Here is a 13,817-nt window from a genome sequence, read left to right on the forward strand (position 1 = left end):
GAGAAGAAGGACTTGTCCATCGAGGGTGTCATATGCCAGACAAGGAAAGGACAAGGCCTGGGGGAGCCTAGAGCAGAGACACAGAGGCAGGCCGAGGTGAGGACCCCTGGAGAGCCCCGTGCCGGGCACACCTGATCTGGGTCCTAAAGGGTAGATCCAGGTGTGCCAGTTGGAGAGGAGAAAGAGTGGTACAAAGAGAGGAAGCAAACCACACAATGGCACAGGGACCTGGTGCCACTCGCAGGGGCGCGTGTGGGAGGAGGGTAGGTGAGGTTTGAGGCGTGGGCTCAGGCCTGGGCGTGGGCTTTCACCTGGCGCTGCGAGGAAGGGCGAAGAGTGCCTGAAAGACCAGCAGTCCGCTCAGTCCTCTAGTCCCCGTGCTCAGAGCAGAGGAGGCCAGCAGGGCTTTTAGGAGACTAGGCCAGGCGGTAGGCATTTAGGAGGCCTCAGTCCCAAAGTATGAATTTCCCAGGCAACCAGGGGGCACCACACACTCCTGGCCCAGGAGGAGCGGGGAGAGCCGCGCTTCTTCCTCTCTAACCCGTGAGCACAGGCTCTGGGGACCAGCCGCAGCAGAGACCAGCTCTGCCAGTACCAGGACTTGGCCAGTCAGGGGCATGCGGACCAGCCTGCCATGCAGAAGATACAGGCATGACGGCACTGAGCCTGTGGCATGGCTGGGCATAGGGTTGTGCTGCCCAGTGGTGGGCCCAGGGAAGTAGGGCAGGATGGCCTCCAGGTATGCTGGAGGGGTGATCTTGTGCAGGCAGCTGGTTGGGCTGAAAAGGAAAGTGGGAGATGGGTTAGGAAAGAGCAGATGTGACGGTGAGCAAAGGAAGCCCAGAGCCAGGAGGCCTGCGGAGGGCAGGAGAGCAGGCTCGAAGCCACCTGGTGCCTAGCAGCTCACTTCCTGGTCACTTGTCCCATCCCATCAGCCACAGGGATGAGGAGAGCCACGGTGGGAGGCCTGTGGTGAGCCTACAGGCCCAGAAAGCCCTCGGGGCCTTGGAGCTTGCTGGAATCAGGTGGACAGGAAGGTGCTGATAGGTTAGCTGGGAGCTTCATTAAAGATTGACATGGTGAAGCCCGTGGGCGGCTGGACAACATATCAGTTACCACTGCACCAGCCAGGCGCTGAGGAAGGACAGGTAAGTGGCCAGGATGCGAGAGGCGCCTCGCGGATGGTGCCGCAGAGTCCTGCTCGTAATGGTCAGCAGGGAGTGGACCCTCCACTGTTTCTGCTTCTGCCACTGTGACTGCACCGTGCTTTGCAGAGTGACCTGTAGGTGACGAGAGCTCCTCCCTCTCCTCCCTGCTGCCCGGGGCCTCTCCTTTTACTTCCCCCTGCTCCTGGGGTGGGGAACAGGGGCAGGAGCGCTGGGCATTGGCATGAGTATCTGTCACTGCCAGCTGGAGGGCTTACAGTGACGTCCTTGCAGGAGTGGCGAGGTAGAAGCGGCGCCGTGGCTGGGCATCGGGAGGCCGGGGTCTAGCTGGCTGCTCTGCTGGCTGAAGACATGAGCCACTTTGGGGGAGCTGCTCACCTGTTCCAAGCTCTGTTTCCCTACCTAGAAAGAAGGGCTAGTAAGCCCCACACTGGACGACTGGGGCAGGTTCCTGGCCAGAAGTGCTAAAGATGCTGTATAGACCATAAGGGGTAAAAGATTGTTAATGTGGTTGATTCTGTTTCAGGTTCATTTCCAGACTTGTTCCAGGTTCTGAAACATGCTTATTAGGAAAGGAAGGCACCCCCCCTGAGTGGGACTACGCCTGAGTGGTCCCCTGAGGGGCAGCCCAAGTGGGACTCTGCCTGTGGGCTGCTCCAGCCCGGCTGCCAGAGGCTGGGTCCCAGCCCTGTGTTGCCCTGGTGTGGGCGTGACCTTGGCAAGCCCCTGCCCTGTCCTGGGCATCAGGATCCCTCCTTGCAAGGAGTCGGGGGCAGGGGCCAGGGAAGGGGTGCTTCTAACTGGTACCCAAGGGGCACCAGGCTTCACGCCATCTCTTGTTAGAGTTAGAAGAAGGCCTTTCCTCTGTCCCATGCCACTTTGGAGCACAATTGCAAGGACAGATGGGTATTGCTCCTAGGGATGCCTTCTGCCCCGCAGGTGTTCTGCAGCCTGAGCCCTGGGGCCTAGCGTCACCCCTCAGGTGCCAAGGAGCTGGGCTGTCACTGCCTAGCCCAGGGCTGGGGCTCAGGTATGAGGATCTGTGGCTGGAGTTCCAGGGATGGCATATCAGCTGGCACTGGTGACCTGTGTGGGGCTTATCGGCCACTGTGAGCCTGGGCTCATGTGGGAGGACGAGGCGAGAGAGACTGGAACGCTCAGTTCCTTAAGCAAGCTGGGGAAGGGTCCGTCGGGGACCCCATGTGGGGACAGTAGCCATCTCGGTTTCCTAGACAGGCGGGCTGCGTGTTTAGCAGGTGGAGCATAGTGTGCTCAGTGTTGGGGACAGAGCCCTGCTGGGTTCAATCCTCCTGGGCACCCGTCCCAGCTCTGCTGCCATTTCCTGTGTGGCCTTGGCCAGGCAACTCTAAGGGTAGTGGCCATGCCGGGGCTTAGACCTGGGTCACGACTCCATCCCTCGTGGACACCAGCCTTCTTGCTCGAGGAATGGCACCCATGAGGCAGGCCGCAGCCAGGCTCTATCCAGAACGGAGGGAAAGGAGCCAGCCAGAGGGACGGAGAGAGCCCAGAGGAGGGCACTACCAGGGAGAGCCTGGGCCTCGGCCAGCTCAGACCAGGTGGCTGCCGTTCCCCAGCCAGAAATTCCATCAAGCGCCAGGAGCAGGTGCTGGATCCTTTGTCTCTGACACTCCTGGGATCTCAGGTTCCCTCTTCTCGGGAGGCCAAGGGATGCCTTTTCCTGCAGAGATGAACTGGAAACTAAACCTGTCCCTCTGTCCCAGAGGAGCTGGGGGCTGGCGTCCAGAGCTGGGTGTGTGTGGGGGCGGCAGGAGGGCTTCTCGGGAGGTGTCAGCAGCGCCTCCTCTAATCTGCCCGCCCAGGCTGCGCAAACCAAACGCAGGGCCCCCAAGGAGCCTGTGGTTCCTGCCTCCTGCATGCACACCCCTCAGGGGGTGGGTCCCAGAGGAGTGTCTCCACAGGGACTCTGGCCACCTGTTCATCCAAAGGCAGTGGGTGCTGCTCACACACAAGTCCAAACAAGGGAGAATCCCACGATTCCACAGAGCCACTGCAACCAATTTGGCAAATTTCCTCTCCGTCCTTCTTTGTTGTAGAGACAGGAGCTTCTTGGTCCTTGGTTCCCTCCTTCTCCTTTATGAGAAAGGGGTCTAGAGGGGCAGCACCTGCCTACTGAGTGGTAGAGCTCCACAGAGATCACCCTGAGGCCGTCCAGGGCTGAGCAGGAGCTGGAAGGCAAGAAGGAGGAACAGGGGGACAGAGCACAGGTCCCACCAGGCCAGCCTGCGCAGCCACCCCTGTGGTCCTGATAGGCCTCTGCGCGCAGCCCTGGACAGATAGGTGTCAGCAGAGCTGTCCATGAGAACAGCTGGGCCCAGCAACACCTTCTCCTGGCCCATCTCTCCCAGGCACCACGAGGCCGGAGCACTGAGGCAGGGAGGCCACGGGTGCTGAGAGGCCACGGTAGGCCTCATGCGTGTCCAGGAAAGGACTTGGCCGGGATGCTCCAGGCGGAGCTCTCCTGCGCCTTCCACGGCTGCAGCTCCCTCCTCTCCTGTGCCTTCTCCCCGTCTTCTTGCCCCTTTCCATCTCCTCCTCCTATTTGCTCTGTCCCTGCAGTCAGGTGGCTCAGCGGGCATGAGCTTCACAGTCCTCTGTTCCTGGGGTTAAACCCAGCTCTACTCTTGACCCACCAGGGGCCTCGCTTCAGCCCCCAGGTCTCCAGGGAGACCCTGGAGTTCACAGCACAGCTCAGGGAGGGGTGTCAGGGTGCCCAGGTGTCCTGCGAGGGGCGTGAGGGTGTGCAGGTGTCCTGGGAGGGGCATGAGAGTGCCCAGGTGTCCTGGGAGGGGCGTGAGGGTGCACAGGTGTCCTGGGAGGGGTGTCAGGGTGCCCAGGTGTCCTGGGAGGGGCGTGAGGGTACACAGGTGTCCTGGGAGGGGTGTCAGGGTGACCAGGTGTCCTGGGAGGGGCGTGAAGGTGCCCAGGTGACCTGGGAAGGGCATAAGAGTGCGCAGGTGTCCTGGGAGGGGGTGAGGGTGACCAGGTGTCCTGGGAGGGGTGTGAGGATGCCCAGGTGTCCTGGGAGGAGTGTCAGGGTACACAGGTGTCCTGGGATGAGTGTCAGGGCACAGGTGTCCTAGGAGGAGTGTCAGGGTGCCCAGGTGTCCTGGGAGGGGGTGAGGGTGACCAGGTGTCCTGGGAGGGGTGTGAGGGTGCCCAGGTGTCCTGGGAGGAGTGTCAGGGTACACAGGTGTCCTGGGATGAGTGTCAGGGCACAGGTGTCCTAGGAGGAGTGTCAGGGTGCCCAGGTGTCCTGGGAGGGGTGTCAGGGTGCACAGGTGTCCTGGGAGGGGTGTCAGGGTACACAGGTGTCCTGGGAGGAGTGTCAGGGTGCCCAGGTGTCCTGGGAGGGGTGTGAGGGTGCACAGGTGTCCTGGGAGGAGTGTCAGGGTGCCCAGGTGTCCTGGGAGGGGCGTGAGGGTGCCCAGGTGTCCTGGGAGGGGTGTCAGGGTGCCCAGGTGTCCTGGGAGGGGTGTCAGGGTGCACAGGTGTCCTGGGAGGGGTGTCAGGGTACACAGGTGTCCTGGGAGGAGTGTCAGGGTGCCCAGGTGTCCTGGGAGGGGTGTGAGGGTGCACAGGTGTCCTGGGAGGAGTGTCAGGGTGCCCAGGTGTCCTGGGAGGGGCGTGAGGGTGCCCAGGTGTCCTGGGAGGGGTGTCAGGGTGCCCAGGTGTCCTGGGAGGGGCGTGAGGGTGCCCAGGTGTCCTGGGAGGGGTGTCAGGGTGCCCAGGTGTCCTGGGAGGGGCGTGAGGGTGCCCAGGTGTCCTGGGAGGGGTGTCAGGGTGCCCAGGTGTCCTGGGAGGGGCGTGAGGGTGCCCAGGTGTCCTGGGAGGGGTGTCAGGGTGCCCAGGTGTCCTGGGAGGGGCGTGAGGGTGCCCAGGTGTCCTGGGAGGGGTGTCAGGGTGCCCAGGTGTCCTGGGAGGGGTGTGAGGGTGCACAGGTGTCCTGGGAGGGGTGTCAGGGTGCCCAGGTGTCCTGGGAGGGGCGTGAGGGTGCACAGGTGTCCTGAGAGGGGCGTGAGGGTGCACAGGTGTCCTGGGAGGGGTGTGAGATTGTACAGGTATCCTGGGAGGGGCGTGAGGGTGCGCAGGTGTCCTGGGAGGGGTGTGAGGGTACACAGGTGTCCTGGGAGGGACGTGAGGGTGTGTAGGTGTCCTAGAAGGACTGTCAGAGTGTGCAGGTGTCCTGGGAGGGGTGTCAGGGTGCACAGATGTCCTGGGAGGGGTGTGAGGGTGCACAGATGTCCTGGGAGGGGAGTGTCACAGGTGTCCTGAGAGGGACATCAGGGTGCCTAGGAGTCCTGGGAGGGACGTGAGGGTGCCCAGGTGTCCTTTGGAAGCCCCTGCACAGGGCCTGGTACTTCGTCTGGCCAAAACCTGAGGAACGTGAGTCCCCTTGCCCTCCATCCCACTGCTTTCTCCTGCCACCCCTGCTGGCTACCTGCAGCCCCTCACCCTCTGTGAACTCCAGGGCTGCAAGGCTCAGTCCCCTGCTCAGCTGCTACTGCTCTGGCTCTGAGAGCCCTCTAGGGTCACGGGACTCCTGTTATTGTCTCTCAGAACTTGTCACCTGCTCTATTGTCAGCCATTGGTCGGAGACCCTGAGACGGTTTCCCTGAGGCCCATCTTTCCTTCCATCAGTGACTGTGCCCCAAGAGCTGGTGAGCGCAGGGAGTGTGGAGGTGTCCTGGAGAGTTGGCCAGACTGGGGGTGGCCCGAGCCCCTTCCTGTCTGCAGGGTTACAGGCCTCTGCACCTGATGACCCGCGTCCAGCCTGGGTGCCTCTGCCTGGCTGTGAGGGCGAGGGGTGGGCAGGAGTGTCGCCTGCATCCGCTCACTCTCCCTGAGCAGTGGCTGACAGTGGGCCCAGCCTCCTGCCCCCCGTCTCCCCACCCCTCCCGGGACACGGGCAGGTGATGACCTCTCGTTGGAATCCGTGATCAGATCTTCCTGTCAGAGGCTGGTGCTATGACAGCCTCTGAGAAGGTGCCGTGTGAACACCAAGTGTGTCGCAGACCAGGCCCACATGGTTCTGGGCAGCAGGCCAGTCACAGAAACTGAACTCTGCCAAAAAGAAAGCGTTCTCTTCACAAGGTGGAGAGATGGAGAGCAAGTCTCGAATCCGTCTCCCGAGGGTAGGAATTGGGGTGTTTATGGGAAAAGAAGCAGGGGGCTTACAGCGTGGGGAGAGGAGGACTGAGGTGGAGTGACCGTTGGCCTGCACACGTGCGTCCCGCCTGCCCTTCCTGGGACACGTGGTGTTGTCAGACGTGGTGGTGCACGCCTGTGACCCCTGAGACTCAGGAGGCTGAGGCAGGATGGCAAGGTCGAGGCCAGCCTCAGCAACTGAGACCTGTCTCAAGATAAAAATGAAAAGGGCTGGGTGTCGCTCAGAGGAGAGCCCCTGGATCCAATCCCAGGGCCAAAAGCAAAGCAGAGGGAAAATGAAATGAGGTGTTGGCGTGATCTGGGGAGAAGCTTCCGTCCTCCAACTTCAAAAGTCACCGTAGGGCTCTGCGCAGCCCCACTGAAAGGTCAGCGGTTACAACCCAGTGGCAACCCCTGGTCCCTGGAGAGGGCCCAGGCACCTGTTAGCATGACCCACATTCGGCAAAGCTAGCAGGAGCAGAGTCGTTGGTCGCTCTGGGTGACCCTGAATGAGCAGGCGAGGCGGGAGAGCCTGTCCAGCCTGTCTGGCCTTCAGGCTGGAGCTGCTGCTGCCCAGAGCGGCCTGAGGAGGTGACGTGGAAGCCATTGCTGACGTCCCTCTTGTGGAGCTGCCTAGTGCCTCTCCCTGCCTCGCTCTCCCCTCTTGGTTATGTTCCCCGCGTGCCCCACCTCGTGGCCTCCAGGATGAAAGGCGCCCCTCAGTCCCACTGTTTAGGAGGTGTGGGTGTCTGAGGGAAGTCCCCCTGAAGCTGGGCAGTGGGCCTCCAGGACAGCAGCGGCTCCCCAGGAAGGCTGGTGGTCCACGAGGGCGTGGGGCCACAGAGCCTGGGCGTGTCACCGTGGCTTGGCCTCTGTCCCCACACAGCTCTTTGTGTGCAGCTCTGCCTGCTGCAGGCTGGAGCTGGGTGACACCAGGGAGGCACAGCCACCTGCTCTGGCCAGTGCTTGTTGCTCCACCTGAAATCCCCCTCTCCCTTCATTTGTCAGTGGTGCAAACAAGCTCTTTGTTTTGACTTTGGCGAAACTTGCCGGAGGGAGAGGAGGGTAAGCGTTGTCTTGTCACCAGGGGCTGGCCAGGCCCCTGCCGTGTGGCAAGTTCAGCTTCCACATTTGACAAGCTTGGGACACTGAGGCCAGTATCTCGAGTCCCAGGCTTTGGGCAAGTTCCAAGAGCTTTTGGGGGACATTTCATATCCAAATCACAACAGTGTGTACCCCACCTTGTAGGTGAGGATGCAGGAGATCGTGTAGGGCACGTAGTGCATGGTGGGGGCAGAGCTCAGGCCAGGTGCCCTCCCTCCCACCACCAGCCCCGCCTGGTGCCTTCTGGGAACAAGGCCATTAGGAGGTGGCCCTCAGATGAGTGTCCACCACGTGCCTGCTGTACAGAGGAGAGGCACCACAAGTGCTGAGCACAGGGGTGACCCCAGGCCCACACGGCTGTGTGCAAGGCCAGAGACACTGGAGCACAGCACGTGACGGAGCTGGTCGGCAGCCCCGCAGCCTGGCCCAGCACTGGGACCCTTTTGGTAGGGAACGGTTAGACCCACAGCTGTCCCGGGTCAGCCTCCTCTGAACAAGCATGAACGTGGGGCCCTGTGTCTTTGTCCATTTGTGTCGCTGTACCAGAACACCCGAGGCTGGGCAACCCATAATGAGTAGGGATTTACTGGCCCACTGTCTAGAGGCCAGGAAATCCAGAATCAGGGGCCTGGCACTTGGCAGGGGCCTTCTTGCTGCACCGTCCGTGATGGAAGCAGAAGGGCAGAAGGGCATGAGCGCGAGCCCCACAGGCTGGACTCACCCGGATGACGCTCGGGTTCCATGAGAGAGAGCCAGAGGCCACTCGCCTCTTGAAGGTCCCACCCCTCCTCCCCTCTTGGCCTATAGTTCTGAGGAGCCTCTTAGGCTGTTTTCACTCAGGCCAGTCCTGCCCAGGCCCCCACCTGCTTTGTCCCCCAGGGTTGGTGGCCATGCCTTCCCACTCACCTTCACAGCTCAGCACAGTAGAACACACAGCGTGGGAGGCCCGCCAGGCCTGAGCTGAGTGCCCTGTGTCCTCGAGGAGCCCGAGGTCTGGGGCTGGAAAGAGGACAACCCCTGTCACTGAGATATGACCAGAAAGTTGTGAGCTCTGTGGGAGAAGCACACGGGTGAGGTGAAGCAAGGAGACTGGGACTGGGGGGCCTCGGGCAGAGGTGACTGTCGGGCCGGGACTGGGAGCCTCGGCAGAGGGATCGAGTAGTCCGCAGGGTCGGCTAGTGGAAGGACGCAGGTCCGCCTTGTCCAGAAGCAGTCACGGGTAGGGCCAAGCCTGAGGAGCCCTGACTCATTCAGAGACCTAGCAAGGGTTGGGTCTGTGTGCTCCAGAGGTGGCTTAGGCTGCAGCGCCACTGTAGAAAGCAAGTAGAGAGAGGGTGGGGAGTAGAGGCAGAGCCCGGTAGATCCATTGGGCGCACGTCCAGGAGGGAGAGGCTGAGACAGCTGGGGGTGGACGGAGAGGCCGTGACTCAGGCGGCACCAATGAGACGCTGACTTCTGAGCTGTGGGAGGCCAGGAAGGAGCATCAGGGCACCTTCTCCCCCTGGATTCTGCAGGATCCCAGCTCAGCTCAGGAGACAAGAGGTGACTCCATGTGTCCTCCACCCTGGCCTCTGGCCACATCCTGCAGGGAGGTTAGCTTAGCACCAGGACATCTGGGCATCTAATACCTGGCACTGTCCCACGGGCACCTGCTCCTGCCCAGGACGCAGCTCCTTCTCTGCAGTGGGCTGTTGCCTGAAGCTTCCCAAGTGCCAGCAGCTGCCCTGAAGGAGTCACTCTTCTCCCTGTCCCTCTGCCCTGACCTACCATGGGACCACTGGGCCAGTGGGAGGGACCAGGAGACAGAGGGGACCGGAGATCTCACGTTTGAAGTGTGTCTTAAGTACAGGTTCATGGTGCCCTGGGGGACGGGCTCCTGTCTGCCTTCCCCTGCCCTCCAGAGAGGCATTTGCTGAAGCAATGCGGGGCAGCTCAGGCCAGCAGGCCTCATGAGGAATCCAAAGTGCATGACCACAACAGACCACTGTGCACACTGTCTGCCATCCAGGGTCCTGACAGGAGGGGAACCGGTCATAGTGACCCGGCCAACAGACACAGAGGACCTTGCAGCAGTGAGGGGAGCCCAGGCATCCAGGCCTGGGTCCAAGGAGGGAGCCAGGCCTGACTAAGGCTGCACAGGTTGCCAGGACAGGAGCTCAGCCCCAGGAGAAGGACAGAGTCCGACTCAGGGGCAGGCCCAGCTGCCGAGACCAGGTCCCAGAACAAGACAGAGATTCACTGTCCCAGCAGAGCCCTGGGCCTGGGCTAGGCTAACAGCAGAGTCCCAGCATGTGAGGCTGGGGCATCTCAAAACCTTCTGCCTCGGCCAGGATGAGGGAAGGGGCAGGGACACCAGTCCACTGTGGACACCAGCCAAGAGCAGCTCCTGGCTCTCCTGGGGCCTGTGAGCCCTGCACCTTGGTCTTCACGCTGGTCTCCACTGACACAGTGAGACTGAACCTGACACAGGGTGGCATTTGCGGGTACCTTTGCCTTGCTCTGCCACTTGATGTACGTAAGACTGCTAGTAAGTGACCTGACCATGCTGGGCCTGGTTCTTCAGCTGTCCCAGGTCTGTGAGGGAGCAGTCTTCATGGTTGTGAGAACTAGGATTCAACCGGGACGTTGCTCTAGAGCTGTTCACCTATTCATTGCTCATGTTCCTAAGAACAGGGTGGGAAGGACCACACGGACCCTGGCCTCTGTGACCCGGAAGGCTGAGGTGTCCCCCACATCACTGTTGATATTGGGGCCCTCTTGTTGTGCCATTTCATTCAAGGGTGGAAACAAAGCCACTTGCCCAGAGTCCCTCCCCCAGTCATTGTCTCAGCTGGCAGAGAAGGCACAGTCGGCTCATTCCCAGGCTGGCTGAGCCTGGACTCTGTCTTGACTGTGGCACAGGGACCTGAACGCACTCCCAGCAGCAGTCCTCTTCTGACCACGAGGTTCCCCCACAGGCCTCGCCTGGTCCTGGCTCCTGCCTTTGGAGCCCAGGTCGGATGCGGCCCTGGAGGCTTCAAGTCAGCCCTGAGCACAAGAGTGATAGCAGGACCCTGCTCCCCTCAGCTGCTCCAGACTCCTGCTGCTGGCAGCAGGGTAGCCTTGGGCACAGAGGACCTAGGCTCTGCCCCCAGTTCCAGCTAGGGTTCTGACACCCACCCTCTCTGTGTCAGTCCTTTACCCAAAAATGCTGGTGTGATGGCGCACACCTATAATCCCAGCAACTCGGGAGGCTGAGACAGGAGGATCACAAGTTTGAGGTCAGTTTGGGTAACTTAGCAAGAACCTGTCTCAAAATAAGATTCAAAAAGGGTTAAGGATGAAGCTCAGTGGTAGAGCAGCCCTGGGTTCCATCCCTACTGTCACAAAAGAAAAAACAATTAAGTGGAATAAAACAGGCATATTGGGTCTGACCCTTCCAAGTCTGCTGGTGATTTTAGGCTGGAGGCAGTGCCAAGGGGATCAGGAGGGACGTGGCAGTTAAGGAAGCAGAAGCAGCAAGTGTCATCTGAAGGCAAAAGGGGGGTCAGCAGCTAAAAGGGACAGTTTTTAACCAGGTGGAAGTCTGGATCTGTTGCTGTCCACACTGCGGCTGGCGAAGGAGCAGGCGACAAACTCCTTACTGCTCACAAATTAATCTAGAGTCCAATTGGCAGAAAATAACAGGTTTTATTCAAAGCCAGCTTTAATGGAAATTGGGAGAAACTTTTTGCTTCAAAAATTCCATTTTTGGGTTGGGGATGTGGCTCAAGTGGTAGCGCGCTCACCTGGCATGCATGAGGCCCTGGGTTCTATCCTCAGCACCACATAAAAATGGGGATATTTGTCCACCTAAAAAAAAATAAATAGAAATAAATAAATAAATATTTTTTTAAAAAGTCCATCTTTGGAGGGTGAGGCAACCTTTTAAAAGAGAAGAGACACGAGGCAGGACAATCGGTAGGACCTACCCACGTGCAGTAGAGCCTGTGCTGGGCAGGCCGGGCTCCGCCCTCAGGCCCCCGGTCCGGTTTGGCCCTGGGCTTCACTCAGCTTGAGGACGTTGCCTTCAGTGTCAGGGGCCCCACCTTCCATTTGAGTCAGATCCTGTGTATGGCTGAGAGGGAGGAGCCCCGAGAAGGGAGAGAGGGGGTGACAGCAGTATCAGTGCGTGGTGCAGGTGCAAGAGCTGCACTCTGTCCGGAGGCCAGGGCCATCCCTCTGTGGCAGGAGGAGCAGAGGGGCGCGGTCGGGCTGTTGGTGGGTCTCTTGCCTCCACTGACCACTCTGCTCTGTGCTTCTCTGCCCCACAGGCCCCTCCACCCAGCGTCAGGTGCAGAATGGCCCCTCTCCTGAGGAGATGGACATCCAGAGAAGGTAACCCACACCCAGCAGCGGCCAGCCTCCCAGGTAGAGCTAGAAGCGTCCTTTAGTGAGCGAGGACACCGTGCAGAAGGATGCGGGAGCCCGGGTGTTTTACAGGGAGGCCGCTGGCCTTCATTACACAACCCTGCTAATAGCCTGGCAGGACCCACCCGCTGCCCATCTGTCACTTACTTCCACCTTCCCAAGGGCACCAAGAGGTAGTTTTGACCTGGGGGACTTGCCTGTGGAGAGGTAGCTCCCAAGGGTCATGGGGTGAGAGTGATCAGCCCCCACCAGGGGGACGAAGGGCAATGCTCTGTCCTGAGATCAAAGAAGAGGTCTTAGTGGCCCTCTGTGGGGTGGCTTCCCAGGGTCACATTGCCAGGAACTGCTCTCATACCAAGGCCTTCCTATTCCCTGACCTGTCCCAGTGCCTAGGAGTGGGAGCCTTAGGGTGAACCATCCTGAGCCTCCGTCGCCAACGTGGTGATCATGACCCTGGGCAGGCAGCATTACCCTTGCTCAGCCCACCTCCAGCACGTGAGGAACCAGATGGGCAGACGCTTCCCAGAGTGGGTGTGACAGGCTCATTTTTGTCAAGCCACACCCACAGACCCGCAGGCCTGCCTTCCAGAGCCTCAGGAGTCCAGAGCCTCAGGAGTCCAGCTCTTGGTGGTCTGGGAAGGTCTTAGTCCTCACACCTCCCAGGGGGTTTGTTTCTGCGTTGCTGTTTCCCAGATAGGCAGTGAATCCCGGAGGGGGATGGCTCAGGTCAGCAGAGGCTCTAGAGAACAGGGCAGGCAGGCAGGTCTGATTGCAGCACAGCCCCCAGAGGAGGGCCGGCAGGGTGCCCCAGCAGGACAGGAGGGAGGGAGAGTGCACAGGGGCAGGTGGCTGCTGCCCAGATCCCCCAGCTGACCCCCAGCACTGTTCAAACACCAGCAACACTGCCCCCTCTGACCCAAGGCCCAAGCCAAAGGGAGGCTTGGCCATGGGCTGCAGGGGGCCGTCCTCAGACCAGGGCCAGCCTGAGTCTGAACCGCAGAAGCCAAACACCAGAGGCAGAGACCTTCCGCCCACTGGGGGGTCATTCCAGACCTTGGTGGCCCAGGGAGAGATGACTTCCTTGGGGCCCACACAGTGAGGCAGTGACTCCAAGCACAGGAAACTCATTTTCATGCAAATACTATCATAACTTCAGACCCAATTTTAAAATATTTTTTGGATATCTTTATGTTGCTCTGGTTTCTGAGCATGTGGGTCTGCGGAGGTGGCAGGGGTTTGGGTGATGCTCTGGCAGTGGGTGGAGAGGCCCGGGGGTGCCACTGGGGCTCGTCACATACCTTCGATGCCCGGGGGGCTTTTGCTTCCTTTTGTTGGCATCAGGCATGCCCCTTACAAGGGCCCAGGGCAGGTGGCTGCATACTTGCTTAACAGACAAGCACTTGGGGTCCAGGAAAGGGAAACAACTTGGCCGTGATCACAAAATCGTATGAGTCACGGATGGAGCCAGAAAGCTCCCTGCCCGGACGAGGCGCCTGTCTTCATCTTCCACACAGTGCTCCCTCAGCCTCCATAGCCAGAGTCCCACGAGTTCGCCACACACCGAGAATGCTAGCCATGGTCCCCGGACCCACGCTGCCCTGGTCCTTCCTCATGTGACAGAGACCAGTCTGGAGCTGGCCCCAGAGCACCCGAACTTGTGCCTGCGTTTGGAGTTCTCTCCACGCAGGGGCAGCATTGCTGCTGTCCCTAAATGATTCCAGAAGGCCCTTCCTGTGCCACCATCTCAGTCCCTGGATTCTGTGCATGTATTTGTGGGTCACTGTCCTCACTCAGCCAGCCTTTAAGAGCACCCTGAGGCCACTCTGCCACGAGATGTCAGTTCCCACGGAGGTCCATATAACGTGGTCTGCAGCTGGCCCTGGGTAGGACGGGGCCTGCAGCCTTTGTGTCTGTTTCTCCGACAACCAACAGTGCCTGGGAATTGCCTCAGGGAGCCCAGCCAAGTGCGCT

The 13,817-nt window shown here is 60.4% G+C and overlaps 1 protein-coding gene across 5 annotated transcripts in view; it reads left to right on the forward strand.

The window, feature by feature from the left end:
* Nucleotides 1–13,817, forward strand: part of Evl (Enah/Vasp-like) — a 112,516-nt gene that overhangs the window by 85,331 nt on the left and 13,368 nt on the right. For all 5 annotated transcript variants that reach the window (XM_048799320.1, XM_048799319.1, XM_048799322.1 and 2 more), the window contains exon 4: nucleotides 11,750–11,813. In XM_048799320.1, the coding sequence (XP_048655277.1) occupies nucleotides 11,750–11,813 (64 nt within the window). The remainder of the gene's footprint in view (nucleotides 1–11,749; nucleotides 11,814–13,817) is intronic.

This window comes from Marmota marmota, unplaced genomic scaffold (genome assembly GCF_001458135.2).
Source record: "Marmota marmota marmota unplaced genomic scaffold, marMar, whole genome shotgun sequence".
In the NCBI taxonomy this organism is placed as follows: Eukaryota; Metazoa; Chordata; class Mammalia; order Rodentia; family Sciuridae; genus Marmota; species Marmota marmota.